Raw genomic sequence first — 25,322 nt, forward strand, 5'->3', positions numbered from 1 at the left:
CCGCCTCTGCTGGCCAGCTGCCCTGAACGAACCAGCTGGTGCGGCAGCAGCGCTTGCGGATGGTGCAAACCCAGGCGCAGTACCAGTTCGTGTACCTCGCGCGACAGCGCTGCATCCGAGGCGAGCAGCTGCGCTTGCGCGAGCAGGTGGGGACGGGGCGGGGACTGCGTGGGCCCCCAGCGGAGCGCGAGTCCGAGCGGAGGACTAGAAGCTCGGCCCCAGTCCCCGACCTGCGCAGTCCCGGTCGCCCGCGGCGTGAGTTGGCCGACGGTCTGGGGTGCAGCCAGCTGACCGGCTTCTCCGCCCGCCGGCCTCTATGAGAGCCTGCAGAGCCTGGGGGCTGAGGGGCCTCTGCCACCCTCCTCCCACGCCTCCCTGTCTGTGCCCTGGGGTAGGGCTGGAGCCCTTAGAAGCTGTTGGCTCCTCAGAGGGCTGCTTCAGGGCCTGAGATATTCAGGTGTTGGAGTGGGGGGGGCCTGGAGTCCACCTCTCAGACTTGCCAGACCTGGACCCGACTGATAGGAAAACAGTCTTGAGATCCAGTGCCCTTGGCCTTGTGAGGACTGCAGAGCTGACAGTGACCACATGTGAACCTGAATGTGCCTCAAGTCCAGCCACTCCATGTGGGCCTGTGTGTGAAGTGAGCAACAGGGACAGTCCATGCCTGACATGACTGCAGCCATCGGTATTAGTATCCTGCTGACCTGTGTGCCCTGCCCATCACCACCATGCCTGTGCAATAAGGCCTGTGGAATGAGAGCCTGTAGAGATGCTCAGGTGACCATGTGTGCAGACTCACGTGCTGGCCCTGCTGGTGGTGAGGTGGCTCTACATATGCGTGACTGTGTGTGACAGGGTGTGACACCCGGGCCTGTGTCCATGGAGGCACCCTTCCTTCTCACAGCTACCTGTGGCATCAGGGCATCTCGAGTAAAGCTGGTTTTAGTTCTGTTTTTAGGCTGATCCCTGGCCCCCCTAGTCCTGGGCCCGGGGTGTATGTGGTCCCTAGGACTGGACCCAGATTCTACAGGGTCTCTCTCTGCTCTCGCTCTGCCCCGTCAGAGGCCCTGCTGGTAGGAGCAGGAAGTATCTGGGCCTTGGGACAGGTCTGGGCCTTCCTGGTCTCACTCACCTTGTGGTACAGGATTCCTGGGGCCATGGCAGAACCTGGGTGGGGTGGGGTGGGCAGGATGCCCAGCCCACAAAGCTGCATGCACTTGCTCCAGCAGGTGGGCTAGCTCAGGAGGGCTGAGGGTCTACCAGAGGGACCCCAGGTCTGGATCATCAGGCCACCACTGCTTGTCACCACCTCTGCTTCAGGGACCCTTGGGCCTTGGTTTCCACAGGGGTCTTGGGTCCTGTGGTTCCCTAAACAGCTCTCCTGGTGGGGCTGGGGGTTCACAACTTCCTGGGGGTATGCAGGGATGGCCATGGTGGGAGATGGGGAAAGAGAAGCCCCCTTAGAGCCACTGGGTGCTGGGCCAGGCTGAGGCTCCAACCTGCTGGGGTCCCTGGGACTTTCCCTGTTTCCCTAGGGGCACCTCATGGTACTGGAGCTGCCCCCCTAGTCCTTGGTCCCACCCATGATCCAGTGGGGAACCTGGACAGAGGCTAGGCTGGGTGGAACAGGGGGCTTTCTGGGGGGGGTGGGGACTGAGTGACGGTGGGGACACAGAGTGAGAACATTTTACCAAACAGGGATATAAACTATTTTATTTTAAAATGTACTGTTTGCAAGCATAGAAGGGCATCTGGGCAGTTTCTGCAGTGGCCTGGGCAGAGGGCCTGCCCTGCCTCTGCTCTCTGATCCCTCCAACAGAAGGGGCCAGCCCTGCCTAGAGAGAGCCCTGGGAAGGCCCTGGTGAAATGGCCTCAAAGACCGTAAGCCCTCCATGCATTGCAGTGTGTGGAGGAGGGCAGGGGTCTGGCCAGCACCTCCTGGGTCCCTTCCACCACCTGTGTGACAGGGGAAGGGATAGCTTCTAGGGCCTGTAGGAGCCAATCAATCTTAGAGACTTTGGGCACCCTTTGTCCATCTCATGAGGACCTTCAGTGGGGTCCTAGGGGATAAATTTCCAGTAGCTGCTGTGCTCCTGACCCCAGCAGATCAGAGGCCTGGCCATAGGCTGGTGACCCTAGTTGCTAGCCAGGGGCTCAAGGGAGAAGGCAGTGGCAGCAGTGCTGGAGGCGGTAGGTGGCCGGGGGAGGCAGCGCAGGTTCCCAGTCTTGAGCGCGCACTGCACGGGCCAGAGCACCATGCAGAACAGCAGCAGCAGCAGGACAGAGACCAAGGCCAAGCGCCGCCAGTCCCTGCAGCAGGCCCAGCAGCGGGCCAGGCGGCTCCGGCGTGGGGCCAGGTCTGGGACAGGCACAGGTGGGGTAGGTTCAGCAGGCTTGCTCAGGCCCACATCCACACACACAAAGCCGGGTGCCTCACGGCCAGGTGTGGCAGGCAGTGGGCGGCAGCACAGCTTGGTGCCCTCTAGCCACACGGGCTCCTCTCGTTGCAGGTGTGCAGGCATCTTGGCCTGCAGCTGGCGGCTGGTACGCAGTGCAGGGGCCCCAGCAGCTGGCACAGCTGTGGGCTTCCGGCAGAATGGGCAAGGCACAGCCTCAGTGCCGGAGCCCGGGGGCTGGGCGGCCGCTAGCCGGGCCAGGCACTCCAGGCAGAAGACATGGGTGCAGGACAGTTCCTTTGGTGTCTTGAAGATGTTGTCATAACCTGAGAAGCAGATGGAGCACTCCAGCGGGGAGGCCACCTTCTCTGAACCAGGGGTGCCAGGTGACCCGGGTGTCGAGACTGTGGGGCTGCTCCGGCAGTGGGGTGGTACCACCGTGTGCCATACCTGCTGGCCTGTTGACATGGTGCTGGGCTGTGGAACAGAGGCTGTGAGTGTCTCCTGCCCATCCTATGAGGTCAGTCGTGTCCAGCATCAGCCCCCAGATTCCAGGGAACACACTGTCCACTTGTGGGTACCTCTAAAGTTCCTGTGCCCCTGGAGCTCTTTCACCCCAGCTATCACCTCCCCTCCCCTCCTTGTCCCAGGGCTGGGTGTCCAGCGGGCCCCAGGCCTAGATGGCTCAGAGGGTGCTGGGGTGCATCTCCTGGCTCAGTGGACACCTTCTGCCCCCTGCCTCTACTTATGATGGCAGTGGTCTGTGCTGGCTCCTGCAGCATCCCATCTTTGGGGGTACGGGCCCTGTGGGAAAGGCAGCTTGAGGGTGGGCAGCTCCACCAGGTTGACTCAACCCGGAGCCTGCAGGATGGGGGCCCTGGGCTTGTGGGCTGCCTATAGGCGGGCGCCTGGGTTGGTCGGCACGTGCTGGAGTTGTAAGTGGCCAAGTAGAGTGGGTGGGGGGTCTCTGGGTCAGAGGGCAGAGGAGCCATGTGATGGAGGGAAGACTGGGAAGGCCTGAGTGAAATTCCAAGGAAGGGCTTTCCCAGCTGCACCCTGGACACTTTGGGGCCCACTTGTCTGGCTGGTGACCGGGGTCTGGTGCCCGTGACCAGGGATGGGAAATGCCCCCCCGGCTAGGGTGAAGCAGGCTCAGCCATCCTCTCTGTGCCCTTGAATGTCGGGTCATGGCTGCCCTTTGAAGAGGAAGCAGGATGTGGAAGGGTCCAGGGCCTTCTCTTCCACGGCCATTTCTACGTCCCTGATGGGCTCAGAAGACCCCGCTGACCAGACAGCTGCCCTGCCCTGCCTGCTGCCCCTCCCCAGCCACAGGGTCCTGCCTAGAGGACAGACAAGTGACAATGCCTTCCATCTCAAAGGCTCTGGTCCCAGGACCCAGGGAGCCCAGGGGGCCTCACAAGAGGTGGCCCCTGGCCTTCCTGGCCCTGGTCTAGGCTTACTGGCCAGTCCTGGGGGCAGGTGGATGGTGCAGGTATTGCTAAATTGTCACTGCGATCCTGTGAGTCACCTGACATCACCGTGATGTCACGAGGGCCCCAGGCTCCTGGCGTGTGATGTCACCACGTCTCAGGGATAGCTGTGGCCCTGGCAGACCTGGGAGGACCTCGGGACTGCCCTCCCCCACCTTTCTCCCACAGAACTTGCTCCTTGGCACCAGGCCTCACCCTCCCAGAGGTGCTCCGCCCTGGGCCTATTCAGGTGAAGGGTGAGGACAGGCTGAGCAGCCTTACCTGGCAGCGGGGGGTCAGTAGCTCCTGGGCATGATCCTCTCCGCCGACCACAGAGGGGTACTGAGCCTCTGGGCTCCCCAGCTCCAAGACCGTTTGCTCCCTCTCCTCCAGTCCTGGCTTGGCCTCGGCTCCACCTGGCAGGTGTCTCTCCTGGGGCCAGTGGCCAGCAGCTGTCCTGAGGTACTGGCAAGTGTACCTGGGCTGTCAGGAGTAGAGGATGCGTATGCTTGTCCTGGTGTGGGCTGTGTGGGACAGGTGTGAGTTCTCAAGGCATGAGCTGTGGGCAGGTGCCTTTATACCTCCAGGGTGGCTGGGGGTGTGGCTTGGGCTTCAGGATTGGCTGGCCATCCTCTTTACCTAGCAGGACAGGCATGGCCGCCTGGGGATCAGAGGTTCTGGGTCTGGGGTCAGCCCAGGCCTCTGCAGCATGGGGGTCTGGACTTGGGTGGGTGCAGAAGCAGATCTGTCCACTCTGTTCTAGTTCCGGCTGCCCATGGCTCCTGGGTGGGCCCAAAGCAGGGGAACCCACAAACACCTCACAGTGATAGCCCAGCTTGCCACCTGCACTGCTACCTGCCTCCCCAGAAGCTCCACCCCCTCCCACCCATCCACCTGTGACTGTCCTCAGGATTCTCACGCCTAGCACTCTTCTGCCTCTGCCCAGGGTCCCACTCCAGCCCAGCCTCCCTCTGTTGGGGTCCAGGAAGTGAGGTGAGAGGTCAAGGCTGGGCAGGGCCTGAGCAGCAACTCTGAGGATGAAATCAGAGCGAGGACATTTGTGATCTGGGTGGTCACAACAGCTGGTGGGCAAGAAGCCTCCCCGCTCCTGCACTGTGTACCATGGGGCAGGGAGACCCGGGTCCAGCAGAGGATCGCAGAAGCTTTCCTGGCTTTGGCCAGTCAGCATGGGGCTCTAGTCCACCACAGGGCAAAGGCCCGGGCGAGTGTCAGTGTTCACCCAGGGCTGAGGCTAGAGTGGAGGGAGGTGAGGGGACTACACCAAAGCCGGATGGGCCAAGCAGGTAGCCAGTGGCACAGACAACCCCCTCGCCAGCTCACCTGAGCGCCCATTGTGAGCGGAGGTGTACTGCCCACTCCGCTCCAGATGACCGACCTGGATCCCTCCAGTGGATGTCGGCCCCTCCCCACCCTTTCTGCCATGGTTGGGCTCTCCTCCCAGGTCCTGAGGTTTCCCTGCCTTCTGCCTAGCACAGGGGTGGATTCACCAGTGCTGCTGAACTGGGGATGTGGGCCCCACTGCTAGCAAGAACCCAGGTTCTGAGGTTGGAGCCCACACACAGGCCTGTGGAAAGGGCACAATGTGAGAGGGACCGTTCTAGGGCAAGGGATGCCCCTGCTCCTCGGGGGCCCACCCACCTGCAGGCACCACTGACCGCCTCAGTGGACTGGGCATCAGAAGCCCCTGCGGTGTGGCTCCCCCAGGACAAGACTCCCAGGGCCTGAGGGAGAGCTGGGGGGTGACGCCTGACCAGAGGGGAACCTGACCTCAGGAAGAGACCTAAGCTTCCCTACCTGCTCCTTGAGTGGAGAGAAATCTCAGGGCCAGGAAAGGAGATGGGGGCCCAGATAGGAAGTAGGGGAACAGAGAGCAGTTGGGGTCCTAGAGAGAGAGGGGTGGGGCCCCAGGGGGGGTGGGGACCAGAGAGGGACTGGCTCCCTGAGAAGGGTCAGGGGCTCCTGGGGTGCCGTGACCAGCCCCTGGAGCCAGTTCTGCCAGCCAAGTGACTCAGCATCACAAGCCCTCCAGGAAGTAGACTCCTGGCTGCCCTGAAACCTCCTCCCCAGGCTCCTGTGAGGTCACCGGGCTCCTCAGGGGACAGTCAGTGCCCAGAGGCGAGGGTGACATAGAGGCCCAAGGAATGTACCAGACCTTGCTGCAGAGGTGTGGCCAGAATCCCTGCCTTCCCCCACCTGGGCCTGGGGAGTCCCGCCCGCAGTGAGGGGACTTGGCAGGCTGTGGGTGGGGCAGGAGTAGGCAAGCGAGTGAATGGGGTGTGTGCACCAGCACCCCAACAGTGGCTGAGTGAGCACTGTGCATGCATGAAGTGTATGGGTGCGTGTGTGCACACAGGGTCTGCCTCACTCTCTCCTGTCCCCTCTCCCCCTACCCCTCACCCTGGGGGCTCCCTGGGCCAGGCCCTCACTCATCCCTCCCCACCTAATGTGGGTGGCAGATAGAGGAGCTGTCCTTGTGCAGGTGAGTCCAGGAGAGCATGGCCTTGAAGGGGCACCCTGAAGCCCATGGTTCGCAGCTCTCCCACTTCCAGGGCCATGGGTGAAGCTGGTCTCCCATTTCTGACAGTGCTGTACTTGGGGCCAGAGTGGAGAGGCGCTCCGAGCCAGGGTGTGCCTGGGGCTGGTCACTCTGCTGACTGCCCACCCTCCCTGAGTTGCTGCACCTGAGGCTGTCTGCATGTCCCCGTGGCTCTGCTGGCTCCAGGCTGGGATGCTTTCACGCAGGCCCAGGTATGGATGGAGGCAGAAGCTGGAAGGGGAAGGTAGGCTCTGGGGTGGAAGGCACACTTGGGTCTGCCCTTTGCCCCACCTTCTGGGGCTGGCACCAGGCCTGGTCCCCAACCTCTGGAAAGGAGGCAGCCTGGACAGCATTGTCCCTTTTGTACTCAGCAGTGAAACTGCAGTCCCCAAAGATCTCTTGATAGCCCCTGCTCAGAACCCCCATCTGCTGAGCCTCACTGATACACACCCCACTGAGGCTCAGAGCCCAGGCAGCCCCCAGACCCAGGCCCCATCTAACTGTGCACCCACCACCCACATCACTCTCAGGTCCACCTGAGTCCTTCCCTGGTCAGCTTGGGCACCTCCCCCAGTGCTGCCCAGGGAATACTGAGTGAGCAGGTGAGGGAATGAAGGGTGGGGGGCTGGGCTCTAGGGAAGAATGTGCAGGGGGCTGTCGTGACCTGTTTCCGATTTTGGCCATGGGTGGGGGCGAGGGAGAGGTCCCAGGTCAGCATGAGTGAGAAGGGTCTGGGCAGGGGTTGCTCAGGATGACCAGAGAGGGAGGGGGCCTTCTCTGTCTGCCACAAAATGTCCCTTCCTACCTGCCATCAGAAATCATGTTGGTGGGGCTGGGGTTGTGCCTCAGTGCCTAGCACGTGAGAGGCACCAGGTTTGATCCACAGTACCACATAAAAGTAAATAAAAATAAAGGTATTGTGTCCACCTACAACTAAAAAAGTATTTTAAAGAATCACGTTGGGGTCCCTCAGTCTGGCCAAAGCACCTGTCCTGCTGCAGGTAGCTCAGGATGGCATGGCCCTGGGGAGGTCCCGGGTGCAAAGAGGCACACTGGGGTCAGACTCCCTCCTGTGGTTCTCGCTGCTCCTCACGTTCTGTCTCCAGGGTGGGGTCCTTTGTTCCCAGAACAAGGTGATGGGGGGTAGGCCTACTGGGGGCCTTGTTCCCAAGCACTTCTCAGGTAGGCAGACCTCAGGCTGGGCCTTTCTGAGGCTGGGGGGCAGCAGGTATCTGAAGACACAACCCCCAGTCCATAGTCTGGGCAGAGGGGCTGGGGCAGGGCCAGGACTCTGGGCATTCCAAGTGTTAGGTGCTCTGCCCTCCTCTGGGCAGACTCTCAGTGCCCAGGGGAGGGGCAGAAACTGCCTTGCTCCAGCTTGCCCTCCTGGGCCAGTTCTGCTGCCCATCAGCAAATGCCTCCATGCCCACCAGCCTCCCAAAGAACTGTCCACCTGTGGGCTTGAGGAGGGACTGCTGCCCTGGGCTCAAGTGGCCAGGACACGGGGGTTTCCCCAAGGGTGAGTCAAGCCCATAAACTGCTATTTGTAGCCTCATCCTGAGGGTTTCTAGGGGTGTGAATGAGGCCTGGCCATCCCTGCCAGGTCTCCATGGTCCCGTCCGCATGCCCCGGACAGGCCTGGCTCTTCTCCACAACAGCCCAGGAGAGATGCCCACATCCTCCCATCTTGGGTCCCAAGGAACCTGGGTGGCCCTCTCCAACAAGGGGATTTGGAGCAAGCTGTCTTTTGGGGGACACCCTGGGAGCTGAAGGGGTGCATTCAGGGGTGGGCCCTTGGCAGGATCCAGGCAGTCCCCGATTTGAGGCCCGACTAGGAACTAGGTAGTAGCACTCCTGGAGCCTGCTGTCTCCCTGTCCCCTGCATAGGGCCCTGCATAGGGCAGTGGGGTGGGTGGTGCCACACAGATTTAAAAAACAGATGACCCCAGGACCCTGAGAAGGCAGGGAAGGAGAAGCTCTGAAGAGTTTACTTGACTCGACTTCAGATGGGCACCCCACCCCTGTGGCCGGGCCAGTGGCTGGCCAGCCTCAGAGACCAAGTCCACCACTCGCGGATGATGAGCTGCACACAGAATCACAGTGCCAGAGCACAGCCACGTCCCCAAGAAGTGGGCCAGGCTCGATGGAAATGAGGCAGGACACCTGAGGACAGCGACAGACCACTAAGTGCTGAGCCCAGCACGCAGGAGGTGGCCACCATCGAGCCTCCTCTACAGGAAGCCCTGGCTGGTGGCCCCAGCCAAGCTAGCCATGTGCAGGCAGTGTCTGGTGGCCTGGGATGGCTGGGACAGGACCACCAGGCAAGGGCCGCTGGCCAGCATGCCTTCCACGGGCCCAGAACACCTGGGGATTCAGATGTGGAGGACCCATGTGTGGACACTTTGCTGTGGGTGCCCGGCCTGGGTGTCTGCTGGCCAGTGTGTCAGGCCTGGGGTGCCAGGCCTGGGACTGGGACAGCAGTGCCTCAGGGAACTCAGTTCTGTAGCTCCTGAGGGTGTGGCTGTGGCCTCCTGGCCACCACAGGAGCAAGGCAACCTGGAGGCTTCAGTCTTAGGTTCACAGCTGCATCCTGCTGCCGGCCAGGCCTCAGCTTCATTCCTCTTAGAGGGGTCTGTGGGGGCCACTGGGCTGGGCGGTCCTGGAGGGGTCCTGCTACCACGGACTCCAGAGGGTAGAGCCTCCCCTGGTTTCTCCAGGTGCAAGCAGCCTCGGGACCCTGCCGTCTCCTAACAGTTCTGGCTGTGTGGGTCTGGCTGTGGCCTGAGCCCCCCAGGCTCACATCTGCCCGCTCCTGTGGGTCAAACCAAGCAGGGTGGACGGAGCAAAAGGACTTTCGAGAACCAGTGGGTGGGTTCCCCTTCAGCCTGTCACTCACTGGGAGCCAGGTCTGGCCTGTCCCCAGCCCCAGGTGACAAGCCCTTTGTGTGGGGGGCTCTTTGAGGGGGATCCTCCAGCCTCCAAGCTGCAGGCAGTGCAGTCTGGATCAGCTTCCAGGTCAGACGTTGCTGACTCGGGCCTCTGCTGTGGAGAAGGCAGAAGGGTCCACGGCCCGGTCCAGAGGCCGCTCGCGCCTGACATATCTTGGTTTTCGCACTGAAATGGGGTCAGAGATGAGCTGTGTCAGAGCCAGGGACAGAGGCTCGAGGACGGCAGAGGATGTGGCTGGAGGTGTGGGGCACCACAGGGGCCTGTTGACTCTGACCCAGGAAGAGCCCAGGCGCTCCCGCCCTTAGAGCTCCCACAGGCTCCCACTTGTCAAGAGACAGTTCCTCCTGCCACATGCCCCCGGGAGCCTAGCCTGGCTGTTTCCCATTAAACCCTGGGACCCTGCACCCCCACATCTGGGCCTGGATCAGGGCCCGGCTGTCCCTGAAGTCTAAGGTGCAGGCATCATGCATTTCTAGGACCATGTCCTAAGCCCCAGAGCCTGCAAGTGTGACCTCATTTGGGAGAAAGGTCGGGGAAGATGTGACTTAGATCTCAGGTGAGACCCTCCTTCCTCAACCAGGTGGGCCCTAAATGCCATGACCAGTGTCCTCCTCAGGGGGAGGCAGAAAGAAAAAAGACATGAGGGAGCAGAGACAGAGGGGACGCGGCCACAGCCAGGGACACCTAACTGCCTAGGAGCCGAGAAGGTAGGAGGGTCCCGCAGACCTGGGAGCCAGGGTCCCCCTCTCCCACTCCTGGGTCTCTAACTCCGACCTTGAGAGCTGTCAGAGCGCTCCTGCTGTCTCAGCCACCTGGGGTGCACTCTGCCCGGAGCCGAGTGCTGCCTGAACAGGGCAGGCTGGGCCTTAGTTAGGAACGGCTCTGCCCCAGGGGGAGGGACACGCTGCCTGTCCCCACCAGACCTCTGCACAGTGGGAAGAGCATGGCCTGGGGAGGGAGGCGGGTGACTCTGCTCTGGGCTCACAGCTGTGTCTGTGGTCAGGGACTCAGCTTCACAGTCTCCTCTGACAGTGGGTCACAACTGGGTGGGGGTGCTGGTGGGGCCAGACCCAGGGGCGGACCTGCTCCCTGAACCCTTCTTGCAGAGATGGACTTAGCAGGGCTGGAGGAAGTGCAGGGGAAGGTCTGGCCCTGTGCTGGGTTCTCCTCTCTCAGTCTCAGTTCCTGAAGAGGAAGGGACAGCACACAGCCATGTAGCTGGTGGGCACCAGGGACCAGGGGTGCCTGTCAAGCGCCTGTCCCTCCTTCATGCAGTGGTCTCCTTGGGACCCAAGAGGTGGGCATGTGTGTCTAGGGACAAATCTGCAGAGGTCCCTGGGTCTGGCATTTGGAAAGTGGCCCAGAGACAAGAACCCCGGGTGACATAACCTGCCCTTACCTGAGGACTGTGGTGGGGGGATCATGGCAGCCTTGAAAGGAGAGAGAGGCAGAGTGAGATCTGGGTGCTCAGCACGGGACAGGAGCCCAGGACGCTCAGCCGGGAGGGTGCAGATTACTTACGACTTCACCAGGCTGCAGGCCTGGGGCTGCAGAAGAGAACAGCACATCACCCTGGAGCCCAGCAGCTGCCTGCATCCAGTGAGGTCCACAGGCAGGCAGAGGCTCTTCCCAGGATCCAGGCTGGGTCCGGGACCACTTCCACACTTCTGCCCAGCAGGGCCCTCAGCTGAGTCTCAGCTGGGCCACATTCATGGCCTGCACCTGGGGCAAGCCACTCAAGCATCCCAGGAAGAGCCACCTCCCAGAAACCTCCCTCCCACTTGCCCAGAGCATACAAGCCATGCTCCTCAGGTGGTTTCTCTGGCTCAGAGAACTCAGTGTGGGGGACAGAGACCCCTCCATCCTCTGGGTTCCCAGAGGTGCTGCAAGTGAGGCAGTGGCCATCAGCCCCACGTTATTCATACGGGCATGGGTGCCTCCACTGGGGTTCCCTGGGCCACCTGAGATGGCCACACCCAGGTCTACTCTGCTCTGGGGATGGCCTGGAAGGCAGAAATGCTGGGTGGGCATTTCTGGGAGCTGACCCCAGGCACCTAACTCGACTGGAGACCCCAAGACTCCTACCAGCAGCAGCAGCCCAGCCTTGGACTCTCAGGACCTGAAGCTATAGTAGCCCCCAGAAGCACCCAAATGTTGGTGTAGGGTAGGCAGAGAGGGGCCCTGGCACTTGCTCTGTCCCTCTGGGCACCACCTAGGCCCCTGAGTGGGAGAAGGAGGGGTGAAGTACCTTTGTCTCTCCTGTAGAAGACCCTGGGGAGCTTACTGGAGCGCTTGAGGTAGAAGAACCCAGCCACAGAGAGGATGAGACCTGCGCTGACGAAGAACGTCCCCAGGAAGAGGGAAGCTGCCACGTGGGAACCCCCTGCAGGCAAATCAGCCGCTCTAGTGGCCAGTCCCAACTGTGGCATGCCAGGGGCCCTGGGTCCACGCCCAACCCAGGCCACCATTCCTGAACACACCTGGGCCCTCTCAGGGAGCAAGGGGCCAGCACACCTGGACACAGGCCCAGGCTTCCTGGGGAGAGGGAGGGGGAAGGTAAAAGGGACAGAAGCCCTCATGAATTCCACGCTCCAGAAGTTCACACCCTAGGCTCCCCCTGAGACTGTGCAGGGTCAGAGCTCCAACCTGCAGCAGGTGCTTCTGCCGCACTCTACCTCTCAGGTGCTGGCAGCTGCTCCTTGCCCATCTGTACCTGCTCAGTGTCAGGACAGGAGGGCTCAGGGCCAAGGACTGTGGACAATCTGTGACCATGGGATAGAGGCGATGCTTTAGGTGCCTGGGGAAGCCACTTTTTCACCCTGAGGCACAGGTGCCCTTGCCAGACCCAGGGCCTTGCCATCCAACTAGCCCTGTGCTATAGGAGGCCATGAGCTGTCAGAGTTGGCCCTTCCCTATGGGCCACGGTTCTGTGCTGCTGGCTTCTGCGGTCCAGGCCAGTGCTGGGCCTGAGGCCACCTTGGAGCTCAAACATATTTTCTGGGGAGGGGAAGGCCAGGCTCAAATTCCTGGGAAGAGCTGAGCCTCTCAGAACAGAACTCTGAGCCTAAGATCTGGGACCCAGGCCCAGCCCAGGGCTGCTAGAGGAGGGGCTGGGATGATGTTCCCCACAGCAACTCAGTCACCTCAAGCAAAGGAGGCCACCTTGCTCTGGAGCTGGGTTCACTCCCTGACTATGGTGCCCTCCCGCTGGGTGCTGGCCCCTCTCCCAGCTCCTGCCTTGTCCGGATCTTCCCTCTCACCTGGTCCCACCCTCCCCAGCCACTCCTAGCCACACTCCCACCTCTGGCCTGACCAGGCCCTCAACTCAAGTAGACTGCAGGCCAGGGAGAAGTGACCACCTAGAGACAGGGAACGTCCCGAGGACAGTGCTGTGGCCCATAGGCCTGCAGTCCTAGAAGCCTAGGCCCTGGAGAAACCACTGGGGAGGGGCAGACTCCTGCTGGGGCCTGAGTTCACAGGGGCCACGTCAGCCACGGAATGAGGCAGGGACCAGACAGAAGGTGCGGCAGGGAAGGCTTCCACCAACAGCCCTTCTGAGACCACGGAGGATATGGCACCCCCCACACCAGGGCACACCCAGTACCTGCCACACTCAGCCCTCAGACCTCAGCCTCAGGAGCCCCTGGATTCTCAGAAATCCCTCTTTCATGGTCAGGGTCCCTGTCACAGAGCGCATGGCTGGGTCTGAAGTCTGATCGTGACCTCCAAGGTACCCTGCTGTGGCCCATCAGCTGTCAGGGTCTGTGCTGCCATGGCTCTAAGGAGCCTCTACCCCAGGCCTGGCTCTGGCCTGGTGAACTAAGACTTACCAAAATGTGGCCGTCCAGGCAGCCCTGTGCTTTTGTTCATGGGGAACTGCGCACCCCAGGCAGCAACTGTGGGGAGCAGAACAGAGGGGAGGCCAGGGCCAGGCACAGGACCCGAGCAAGACCCCAACCTGCCTGAACCTCAGACCAGACACTAGAGAGCCCTCGCCCCACCGCTGCTCCTCATGGACATAGGACTCAGGAAGAAAGGGCTCCTGGGGGCTATTTGCTGATGGACAGTGGTTCTGTGGGGACAAGGGCAGCCACTCCAGTTTCCCCAAAACTGGAGATGTGGACCCCTGTGAGAAGTCCAGGACCTGGGAGGAGTAGGGGGCAGCAGTCTGGGAGACATACGGCTTCTGCACTCAGAGCTGTTATAGGTCAGCACCGTCCCGTTCCTGCACCGGATGCAGCTGGTGCTCCCGTCCGCGTTCCAGCGTCTATAGCAGCCTACACAGGAGGCAGGCGGCTCTCAGTAGAGGCAGAATCCAGGCCAGTTCACTGTATCCTGGGGCATTTCTGTATCTTTTGAGTTTATAAATCAACCATCACTCAAAAACACGGACACTGGAAGTTTGGGTGGAACCAAAGGCTCTAACTCCAGAGAAAGAAAGAAACACCACAGGAAGCACGTCACTCTGGCCCCAGATTCCTGTGGAGGCTGGTGCTGAGGAGGCCGCATCCTTTGCTGAACACCTTAAGAGACAGTCCAGAGGCTGGTGATGGGAATCTGAGAGGGCCTTCAGGGCATGCGTGCAGCTGCCTCAGGCACTCCACACTCACTGGGACCCACTCAGGGCAGATACAACCCTCATCTGTAACTACTGCATCCTTGTACTGTCCCCCCCAGGGTCTCCCTGCAGGATCAAGCCAAATTTCCATATCAGACTATCACTACCTGAAGCCCCACCCTCTCCCTGCCCAGGTGCTGGAGTGGCCTAGCTCCTACTGGCCAACAGCATGTGAGCAGCTGTCTTCCAGCTTCCTGTAAGGGTAGCGACTGGGTATTATTCCTGTACTTCTTTCCAACATTCAACACAGCACTGAGGCCAGAGACATAGGGTCCATAAATATTGATCGTGGGTGTTGAAAGCTAGCACTGGACATGAGCTGTATTGGGGCTAAACCATTCTTGTCCTCACCACTGAAGAGGGGCAGGCGGGGACACATGCCTACCATGGGCTGGTGGCTTGGTAGCTGTTCAGGGGATTGCTTATGACAAAGTGGCTCACCTGGGCCACACAGGCCTGTGCTTGGGCATGTGGTGTTGGCGTCCATCACGTCCACACAGCACTCAGGCTGCTGGGCCTGGAGGGGTGACAACAGGCAGGCTCTGCAAGGGCAACACTGTCAGTCCACTGTGAGCGTTCATGGCTCTGCCTCTTCTAGTCAGCAACAGGCTCCCAGCTTCCCCCTTGGCCTAGAAGCAGGTGAGGACACATGCCTGCCCCTGCAAGAGCCCCACTCTGGGCAGTCTCCAGGGAAAACTTCAGGGTAGTACAGAATGAGCCAGGGAGATCCAATGCAGCAGGGTGGAGACTGGACTACTGACCAGACATCTCAAGAGTCACTGTTCCATTCTCCCCCGGGGCCCTGGGTGCCCCTCCAAGGGGAGGATAGCACTATCTGAGCTGTGCAGGGCGAGTGGCCATTGAACACTGGATGACCACCTGACCCACCAGACAGGTTCCACAGCAGCCTCCTCACTCCCAAAGGCCAGGCAGCAGAGGCCCTGGGAGCCTGATCTGCACGGCGGCCTGGAGTGATGACTCAGAATTCTGTGCATTTGAGAAAGAGCAAAAGCAGGTCTCTCTGACCTCCTCTGCCCTCTGTCCCTCAGGCAGACCAGGAGACCCCAAGGGAGAGGGCCTTGCCCATGCCCCAGGAGAGGAAGATACAGAGAAGAGTCTTGACCAACCCGGCTGGACAGATCCTGGTTCATGGCCATCCGATCACACTCTCCATCCAAGCCCACTTGGTCAGGACCACCCCTCTTCCTCAAGCCTCGCACAACCACTCAGCATCCCTGCTTCTCTGGGACACGGGTTCCTGAGGAAGGCTCCCACGTAATGTAAAACTTACATTCAAATGCTTTCTCTCATAGTCTGTCCCTTGTCGCAGGAGCCTCAGTCACACGGCTGAGGGAAAGAACACTTCCCCACTACGGGGGTAGGAAGGTGTCCAGCCCCACCTGGGGAGATGTCCCAGGCTGTGGACGTCCCTGCCCCTGAAGACCTCACTAGGGAAGCTGAGGTGGCCAAGGCCCCTTCTCCACAGGGTCTCCCTGGTCGGGGCAGAGCTGCTCCAGCCTCAACCTCTCACCTTATGGGCCACAGGGAGAAACAGGGCAGACACTCCTGTCAGTGAATCATTGATATCAGTCACTCCAGGAACTGTAGTGCCAGTTCTAATGACACTGTCTTGAGAAAAAGGACACTCTTCTGGACCGCGATGAATACTGGGAGGCTGGCCAGGGCCTTGCCAAGGCTTGGCACGACCAACATACCCCCACAGGGAGGGGCACTTCACTGATGCCCTCTGCAATTCCACTTATGCCCCTTGATTTTGCAGCTTGGTCTCAGACATAAGTGCCCAGGCCAGGTCAGCCGTTCAGGGGAAATGAACTCATGCCAAACCCTTGAACCCAGGTACCATACACATGCTGAGCGCTGGCCTTCACTGACAACAGGGCAGCTGACAGGCCTTGAGGCAGGGGGGTCCCCAGGTGTGACTCTACTGTCACTGCTGGGCCATTGTTTCCTGTGACTTTAGTTTGGTGAATAGTGAGGGGCATCTGAGGAGTGTGAGTGACACAGGGCAGCATCAAGGCCACACAGGAGGGGCCGAGGCCCAGTAGCTGCACCCTCACACTAGCCTGGGCCTGGTCAGTGAGGGATGCCCCACCCTCTTGCCACCCGGCCCTGGCTCAGCTCTTCTGGACACCAAAGCTCAGCATACTGGAGTGTCACCAGCTTGGCAGAGCCATGATACCCCACTGTCACTCTCCTGAGCAAGTAGCAAGTGGGCAGGCAGCTCCAGGCTGCATCTGCAGAGACCTTGTGCGCTCTACAGAAACAAGTAGGTCTGGCAGTCTTCTAGAAGGTAGAACCAAACAGCCACCATATGGGGGCATGTCTGCTGCCCTCTTCAAGACACAAGCCCCTTGGACCCCAGCAGGGAACTCCATCATCCCTAGGGCTGAGTGCCAAGACTCCTCAGGTTAAAGGGGAAGGGCCCACTGCCTCCCTGGAGGATGGCCACCTGGACATGTGACAGGAACACCAACCTCGCTTTCTGTGGACTTGCTGGCAACTCCCACCAGAAGGCCAGCCAGGAGCGTGAAGCGTTGCAGTGCCATGCCAGGAGCAGGAGGACAGCGGGGCCTGCGAGAGAGGAGGGCAGTGCCAGGGACACAAGCAGGAAAAGAAGGCAACATGTCAGGGAGGTGGAGCCATAGTTGGAAGGGGCGGGGCTGCAAAAGGAGCAGCTCTGGAGTGGCAGGTGCACGTGAGAAAGGGGAGGGGCTGCAATGGCAGTGAGAGTGCCCAGAGCTGGGGAGGACCTGGCAGGCTTGATGGGCTGTGGCCAGCAGGGGCATGCGCACAGGTCCCTGCCTTGTGAGGTCTGTGGGTGCGGTCCAGGGCACCCTTACCTGCCCCTCCAGGATGAGAGCTGCAGGCATCAGCTCCTCACCCAGGTGCTCAGCAGAAAGCCTGGCCAGAGGGTGTGGAGTTCATGGGCCTGACCGTTGAGCTCTGCAGGCCCAGGGTCCAAGGCCTGTGAATCAAGACCATTAGGTGAGGCCTGCTGCTGGTCACTGTAAAGACCACTTTCCCAGCAAGGCGAGTCCAGAGTTGGCCAGAGGGGCATCCTGATCTCTCTCCAACAGGTTCATTGGGTTGGCGTTTGCAAACGAGGTCACTGCATCTCTGGTCTCCCAAGACCAGATGACACCTCTCAAGGTTCTGTTGGAGTTTTGGGCATGGTCACCCAGACTTTTTCCCCGTAGGTAGCTAGGTCCCTAGGGCAGGCAGACATGGGTCCAGAATAATGCTAGAGTTCAAAAAGTTCTAGTCCTGGGCGGAGGGACTCAAGGAGCAAACACATGGCAAGGAGACTTCTTCACCCTAACTCCTGACACCTGACCATCATGTGGCTTAGTAGTCACACCATCTTTATTGTTTTTTGGTACTGGGGATTGAACTTGGGTGCTTTACCACTGGGCTGTATCCCCAGTCCTTTTTTTTTTTTAAGACAGGGTCTCATTTAGTTGCTGAGGGATCCCCCCTGCCTCAGCCTCCCCAGTTGTTGGGATCCCAGGTCAGCAGGTCTGTCTTCACCTCACATTTGTAACATAAGAGAGAGCATTAGCAGCACCCACCACACAACCTTGAAGTGATATCATCTGTACTACTTTTTGTTTTTTTAGTTGTAGATGGACATAATATCTTTATTTATTTTTATGTAGTGCTGAGGATGGAACCCAGTGACTCACATGTGCAAGGCAGGCGCTCTACCACTGGGCTACAGCCCCAGCCCCCCATTTGTATTACTTTCAACAAATTTCACTTAACTCACAGGGTGATTCTCATGGCGTAATGTCCCCGACACTGCTGGATATATATTTTCATGTTAGTTACCTCCAGGAAACTCTGCACTTAAACACAGCTGCGGGGTGGGAGCAGCACACTGTAGGACACCTTGGCACCAAGGACACTTCCACAGCAGCAGTCCCCACTTCCTTTCCAGGCAGGTCCTCAGGAAAAATGCAGAGATGTTCCAGTTTGAGGCTGGGGAATAAGGAACGGTGCTCTCTGACTGGCCCAGGGCAGTGGGCAAGTTCCCCCTTGGGGATCCTGGGGAGAGGACTATGGGGTCCACACAGCCCATAAGGCAAAGACTGAGGGCACAAGCTCTGGTCCCTTGACAGGGAGGGGCCCACATCTGTCCTGTAATTTGCTTTATGCCAGATTCATCCAGGTCTGTTGGCAAAGTAACCACACGGTATGGTTCAGACAGTGTCCAGTCCTGCGGGATAGTTTCCTATGAAGCCAGGTCCAGTGCCCTCCTGCCTACAGCAGCGCTTGCCTTTTCTGGAAGAGTGCCAGCGATCCACCCCACTAAAAGTGCACACTTCCTGAAGTCCTCCTTCACGGCTAGTCCTCTTAGATGGTGCCCCTCACCTACAGGATGTGGTCAAGTCTCATCCTTTCTTTTTGTCCATTTAACATGTGCTCAGTAGATCTCCCCATGCCCTAGGGAAAACTGGTGTCAGGGTCCCTTCTCACTTTCTGGGAAAGGTAACCAGGGCCAGGTCAAGTCACAAAAGGAACCAAAAGTCCAAGACTCCAGTCACACTGGCACTGCTTAGTCAACTTTATTGAGGTTCGATTGGCACACAACACACAACCTGGGGGTTCTGGAAAGCTGTGCACACCGCACATCATCAGGGCATCTGCAATGCAGCCCTCTGCAACCTTCCTCCTGCAAACCCTGGCCCGGGCACCCACTGACTGGCTGTCACCACAAATCTGCTTTCTAGAATTTCTTTGTCTTTTTTTTTTGGTCCCAGGGATTTAACTCAGGGGTGCTTAACCACTGAACCACCTCCCTAGCCCTTTTTTGTATTTTATTTAGAGACAGGGTCTTACTGAATTGCTTACTGCCTGGCTAAGTGGCTGAGGCTGGCTTTGAACTCACAGTCCTCCTGCCTCACTGTCCCAAGCCGCTGAGATTAAAGGCATATGCCACTGCACTGAGCTGTGTTCTAGAATTTCTTACCAAGGGGTCACTTAGCAGGTATAGCTTTGTGTCTGGCTATGTCACATGGCACAGGGCCTCTGGAAGTGCCTTGTTGATCTGCACATCTGTGCCTTTCAGTGGCTAAGTGGCACTCCACCCAGGGAGGCTGGGCCTCCTCTCCCTCACCACTGCCCACCCCTGTCTGGGGTGCCCCTCCGTCTTTCCCTGGCCTTTCAGTAAACCTGTTCTAACCACCATCCCAGCCTTGCTGTACTTGCTGGGCAGCTGCTCTGCTCTCAGGCATCACTCCACAGCCAACTCAGCTCCAGGGTACTCCACTGCTGGGGCTGTGTATACCCAGCCAGAGGTCAGGCCACAAGAACCTGCTTTTGACAACAGCGTGGGCAGTCCTAGTCACACGCATATCCACGTTTGAGAATCAGCTTGTCAGTTCACAGAAAAGGCTTGCATGAGTTCTGCAGGGAGGACTGGTCTTCCAACCATGTCAAGTCCTCCACTTCAAACACGTCTCCCCCACGCTAGGTCACTTCAGTTTCCCACAGCCAGTGTGCTGTGTTCTCAGTGAAGAGGTTTTGCATATCTTTAGTTAGACTTACTACTAAATACTTTATTTCTTGGTATGATTATAAACAGAAAAGAATTTCTGATTTCATTTTCTAATAGTCTGCTGTTAATACATAACAGAACAGTTAATTTCTGCATATAAACTTTTATTTCCAAGATCTTCATGATTTTACTTAATATACTCAACTTTTTTTAAATATTTCTTAGGATCTCTACATAACCACATCACTTGCAAATGCAGTTTTACTTGTCCTCTATGATCTGATGAAACCAACTTGGTTTTTACCTCTGACCTTACTGCCAAGGTAAGGGCTCCAGGCGCAATGCTAGCTGCTTGATTTTAGGGATAAAGTACTTCATGTTTTCCACTGCCAAGTACAACATCTAGTGTAGGTTTTCCACAGATGCCTTTTATCACACAAAGCTCCCTTCTCCTCCTAGTTTGCTAAGAGGTTTTTCCTTCATCACGAAAGGGGTTTAAATGTTATTAAATGCTTTTTCAACATTTACTGGAGTGATCATGTGTTTTTTCTCCTTTTTAATATGGTCATTACATTATTTATCACTGTTCTATGGTTTTAGCCAATGTAGTAAAAAAAAAAAGAAAGAAAAGAAAGAAAGAAAAGAAAAGAAAAGCCATAAACATTAGAAAGGCTCAGCAACTTAGTAAGGCCCTATCTCAAAATAAAAAACAAAAACAGGCTGGGGATGTGGCTCAATGGTTAAAGACCCCTCAGGGTCAACCCCTGGTACCAAAAAAAAAAAAAAAAAAAAAAAGGTTTAGAAAGGAAAAAGTAAAACTGTCTCAATACAGATGATACAATTGTTTACATATAATCCTAAGGAATTTACAAAACAGAACAAAACAAAAAACTCCACTGTAACTCACAGAACTCTGTGCTCTACTTGGTAACTTTATTTCTAACGAGCCTAAGGGATATGAGGAACAATTCTGAGGGTGCTCTGCATGCACACTGGGGCTGAATAAAGAAGGAAATGGGCTGCAGATGGTGGGCAACAGGGTCTTACCCAGAGTGGCAACAGCCTAACAGCATGTTCCAGGTTAGAGATTACAGACACACAGATCTGATTGTGTAATCAGCTCTATCAGCAAGTTCTGTCCACTGAGGTCCTAGAAGCAAAAGGAGCACCTGGGCCTTGATTCTCATATCTACCCCCCCCCTCCTCTCTCTCTGCTGGGGATTGAACCCAAGGCCTTGTGCATGTGAGGCAAGCACTTTGCCAACTGAGCTATATCCCCAGCCCCCTAGATTCTAGTTTCTAAGACCACCCTCCAATCTTAGGAATGAGGGCTCCCTGGAGAAGTGGCTGATCCTGGGTCTAGGGCAGGAAACATAGGAGCATGAGCCCAAAGTACCTTACAGCATGAGAAAGAAAGTGCTCAAAAATCAAAAAAGACAGTAGCCAGATGAAAGTGCCCCAACACAAAGCTGAGACTACACAAGCAGAAATACACGGCCGAGCACCAAACCACAGCCAGTGCACTGTGCCACACTGGTGACAGTACACGAGCCACGGTCAGTGCAGGGTACGTCCACACTGGTGACAGTGCATGAACCACAGCCAGTGCACAGTGCCACACTGGTGACAGTACACGAGCCACAGCCAGTGCAGGCACGTCCACGCTGGCGACAGTGCATGAACCACAGCCAGTGCACAGTGCCACACTGGTGACAGTACATGAGCCATGGCCAGTGCAGGCACGTCCACGCTGGCAACAGTGCATGAACCACAGCCAGTGCAGGGTACGTCCACACTGGCAACAGTGCATGAACCATGGCCAGTGCAGGGCACGTCCACACTGGTGACAGTGCATGAACCACAGTCAGTGGAGGGCGTGTCCACACTGGCCACAGTGCATGAACCAGACAGTGGAGGGTGCATCCATGATGGCAACAGTGCATGAACCACAGCCAGTGCACAGTGCCACACTGGTGACAGTGCATGAACCACAGCCAGAGCAGGGCATGTCCACGCTGGTGACAGTGCATGAACCACAGACAGAGGAGGGCACGTCCACACTGGCCTCAGTGCATGAACCATGGCCAGTGCAGGGCGTGTCCATGCTGGCCTCAGTGCATGAACCATGGCCAGTGCAGGGCGTGTCCATGCTGGCGACAGTGCATAAACCACGGCCAGTGCAGGGCACGTCCACGCTGGTGAAAGTGCATGACTGATAGCCAAACACCACGAAAGAGACACTCTTTACAGAGGAATCTCAGATAGCATCCCCAGCATGGGCTGGACAGAGACTCACTGTAAGACAGCAGGGACAGGGGAAAGGAGCAACTCTGCAGCAGAGACACCTACAAACACCATCTCAACCAGGCCAGGGGTATTCTGTGGACATCAGAGAGGCTCTAAAGGGGTGTGATGGGATCAGCACCTCACCTGATCACCCCTGGTGCTCCTTCAGTCTGCCATGAGTGACGTGACAGTCCCTCATGTCAGTCCACCTGAGGAACCCAAACAGGATGTTCTACAAACACCCCACCAAGCCTCTTCAGATCCTAAGAATTCACCAGAGAGTGAGACACAGCCACAGCCTGGGGAAGACACAGCAGCCAAACACAATGTGGGGTCCTGCATAGGGCCCTGGAGGGGTAAAGCTGGGGACATGCACAGTGATGCCACTGCAGCCCCATAACTTATAAGGGCACCAAGGTCAGGTGAGCCCGTCGTTATCTCAGGGCAAGTTTGAACAAGGTCAGGTGGGCCATTATCTTGGGGCAAGTGCATCTGTCCCAAAATAAGAGTCTAAATCTGTTCCAAAATAAAAAAATGTAAATTACACTACTGATAACATGAATAGGCAGTTCAAAGAATGGGACTCTGGAGGCCAAGGCAATTTAGTGAAGCCCCTCAAAATCTTAAAAATGATTGGAACATAGCTCAGTGGTAAAGAACCTCTGGGTTCAATCCCCTGTAGCCAAAAAAAAAAAAAAAAAAAAAAAAAGAGTGTGGGGTGTTAATATTTGCAAGACAAATACTACCTAACAAAAGCCCTGTTTATAGAATACAGAAGAGACTGTCACAACTCAGTAATAAAAAACATGATGAAGCCCTATGAGACACTTCAGAACAGACATCTGAGCACATAATACACAGAAGAAAAATGCATGCCACCATCACACCATGGGAGATGAATGACAGACACCAGGCACCTGGATGGTGGGGATGCACAGCTGAGGAACTGCACACCTGGCCGTGGCGGTGGCACTTCTGCTGTCTTCCCAAGAGAAAGAAAAACACATGCCCACAAAAACGGTCCAAAATTGCACATAGCTTCTTTAGCCACACCAGAAATACACCCATATGGCTGAGTGGTGGGTGGCACAGCTGTAGGTGGGATGTGACTCCATGACACTACAGAAAGTGGTCAGGTCACAAACACTTGCTGAGGCAGGGTCCTGAAAGGCTTGAAAGGCAACCTCAAGGGATGACAGGCAGGCTCTACACCTGACAGGAGCATGGAGTAAGTGGGTGGAGGTGTATATCAGAACTCATGGAACTGGATACAAGACCCGTGCCCCTCACTGGACATAAATTACACTTCAACAATTAACTAAATGCAGTTCATTTTCTACTTTGAAAATCTCAAGACCAAGCTTTCAACAACAAACTTAGCAACCCAGATGGGACCCGAGAGTAGCCCCTGCTCCAGCTTTCTTGGGCAGGCCTGGCTCTCCAAGGAACCCCATTCCCATGATGAGGATTCATGGTGCTGGTGAACTTGTTGACAGCCAACTGCAGGAGAGTTAGGGGACAGTACTGGTTGCTCCATCATGGTCCACTTTGAGAAAAAGGAAACTGAACTCAGGACTAAGTCACAACTTTGGCCATCTGACTGGTGAAACAGGCTTGCTGGGTGTTTAAAACCAAAAACTTGGAGACCAAAGTCAAGGAAGTAAAAGAGCCAAGGAAAAAGCAGCCAACATTTTGACCCTTGTCCTCTAAGGTCAGCCAGGACAGAGAATGACGGGACCCCTCTCTGGGTCCTGCAACTCTAGTGAGTCACTCCATCTGCTGATCAGGAAGATCGAGAGGACCCTAGAGAACAGAAAGCTCGGAACCGGTGAACTTACCCTCCTGATCTAAAATTCCATCTTGTGCTTTGACAGAGAACAAGCGCTGCCAGCCATCTGATGGGCTGTAAAAAAAGAATTCTAGACCTCTGGTGTTGCTGCCACCAGAGCAGGGCTGGACCCGGGGCCTATCCAGGGTGGCTCCACACTAAGGGTGCCAACACCTCAGTGATATGGTGGCAAGAGGTTGTTCTTTAAACAAGCTACCTGATAAACCCCAGTTAACAGGGAGAACAACCAGGATGAAGGGGGTGGGAGGGCCGGAGGTGCCTTCGGCCCACAGGGATGCTACCTATGGACCAGATAGCTCAGGTGACTGCCTGTCAAGATGTTTGCTTACTTGGCTTTTGGGAAGACTATTGGGAGCAGGATGTGTCAGGAAAATAAAATCCAAATCTCGTTTCCTTCTACGAGCTACTAAAAATAAAGTAGCCATTAATCCTGGCCCAACACAAACTATTGGTCAGTAGCTCTTAGCAAGAAATAAAACAGGACAATGAGGTGCGCTGTGAAACTTCCTTCCCAGCCTTGACCGCCCAGGCTGGGCCTTCAAGCAAACACTGTCTGCCAGGTTTTCACCAGACGAAAACCGTGGGGGAAGCGGTAGGGCTCAGCAGCAGAGCTCACACGGCCTAGCACATGTGAGGCCCAGGGTTCAATACCCAGCACCACAAAAACCAACAACACAAACAAAAAAACGCGAAGAAGCCCCTCTCACTTCTGCCTTCCCTGTATACAACACTAAGAGACAAACGACCACAAAAAGGACAAGTCTGACACCTTCAAATCTGCAGGGCTCTGCAGTGCAGAATTCAGCCAAGAGGTGCGGGGGCATTTGCCGACGTGCAGTAAGAAACGCGTCCACACCCGGCCCAAGCTGCACGCTGAACGCCGCTTCGGCGTAGTGGACCAACAGAGCTGGAGACCCGAGTCGCTGACCGCACTACTGGGCAGCCCCGGGACCCAGGGCCGCCCCGGCCTCCTCCGAGCCCGCGCCCTGCCGGCTCCAGGGCGCCTCCTCGCAGCCCTCTGGCCCTGCGTCCGGCTGCGCGCCCACCGCACTTCCTCCCGGATCCCGGGCGAGGCGGCGGTGGACGGCCGGACACTGGGGGAGTCCGCTGGGCCTCAGGCGGCCCGCAACAACCCCTTCCTCCAGGTCTTTGTCCGGCCTGCCGCCCCCTCCCGCCCCAGCCCTTCACTCACCCCGCGCCCCCGGGTTCCTCTTTCGTACCCCCCGCCCTGCGGATAGCCACGCAGCGCCACCTGGGACTTGTAGTCTCTCCTCCGTCCCCGCCCCGGCGCAGGCGGGTGCGGCTTCTGGAAGAAGACTACAACTCCCGGCGGCCCACGCAAGAGCCCGCTGGCTGGGTGGATCCGGCCAGAATTCTCGCGAGACTTAGGGAAGTACGCACGGAGTCCTATGGGAAATGGAGTCCGGATGACTGGGTCCCCAGCGGGCAAAGAAGAACTACATTCCCTAGGATCCCTCGCGAGGCGGCTGTCGTGGGTGTTGCTAGGAGAGGTGCTCCCGGAGGCTGACGCCTCCGGCAGCCGCCTCGTGGGTCCACCCGCTCTCCGGCCCCTGAAGGACGCACCCTCGAAATCGTGACCCCAAGGCGGCCAGCAGAGGCACTACATCCTTAGGATATTTTCCTGGCTCTGGCGGGTCACCCAGCCGAGCTCCGGGGCGT

At 57.6% G+C, this 25,322-nt stretch overlaps 2 protein-coding genes across 3 annotated transcripts; both read right to left on the minus strand.

The window, feature by feature from the left end:
• Positions 1-1,868: 1,868 nt before the first annotated feature.
• On the minus strand, positions 1,869-4,279 carry Rnf223 (ring finger protein 223). Its single transcript, XM_026414887.2, has 2 exons — positions 4,148-4,279; positions 1,869-2,873 (listed from the first exon to the last, which is right to left on the minus strand). Exon 2 carries the CDS (start codon positions 2,862-2,864, stop codon positions 2,136-2,138), a length of 729 nt encoding a protein of 242 aa, XP_026270672.2. The 5' UTR covers positions 2,865-2,873; positions 4,148-4,279; the 3' UTR covers positions 1,869-2,135.
• Positions 4,280-8,423: 4,144 nt separating this feature from the next.
• On the minus strand, positions 8,424-20,919 carry C11H1orf159 (chromosome 11 C1orf159 homolog). 2 transcript variants are annotated; one of them, XM_026414885.2, is made up of 10 exons: positions 20,555-20,919; positions 17,839-17,988; positions 16,485-16,581; positions 14,431-14,506; positions 13,553-13,648; positions 13,202-13,267; positions 11,620-11,754; positions 10,893-10,918; positions 10,771-10,801; positions 8,424-9,536 (listed from the first exon to the last, which is right to left on the minus strand). In XM_026414885.2, exons 1-10 carry the CDS (start codon positions 20,578-20,580, stop codon positions 9,439-9,441), a joined length of 801 nt encoding a protein of 266 aa, XP_026270670.1. In that variant the 5' UTR covers positions 20,581-20,919; the 3' UTR covers positions 8,424-9,438. The 2 variants fall into 2 exon arrangements, with proteins under 2 accessions (XP_026270670.1, XP_026270671.1); XM_026414886.2 differs by lacking the exon at positions 20,555-20,919 and adding an exon at positions 16,851-16,975 and having other exon boundaries at positions 17,839-17,926.
• Positions 20,920-25,322: the final 4,403 nt, after the last annotated feature.

The sequence above is a fragment of the Urocitellus parryii genome, chromosome 11 (assembly GCF_045843805.1).
Source record: "Urocitellus parryii isolate mUroPar1 chromosome 11, mUroPar1.hap1, whole genome shotgun sequence".
In the NCBI taxonomy this organism is placed as follows: Eukaryota; Metazoa; Chordata; class Mammalia; order Rodentia; family Sciuridae; genus Urocitellus; species Urocitellus parryii.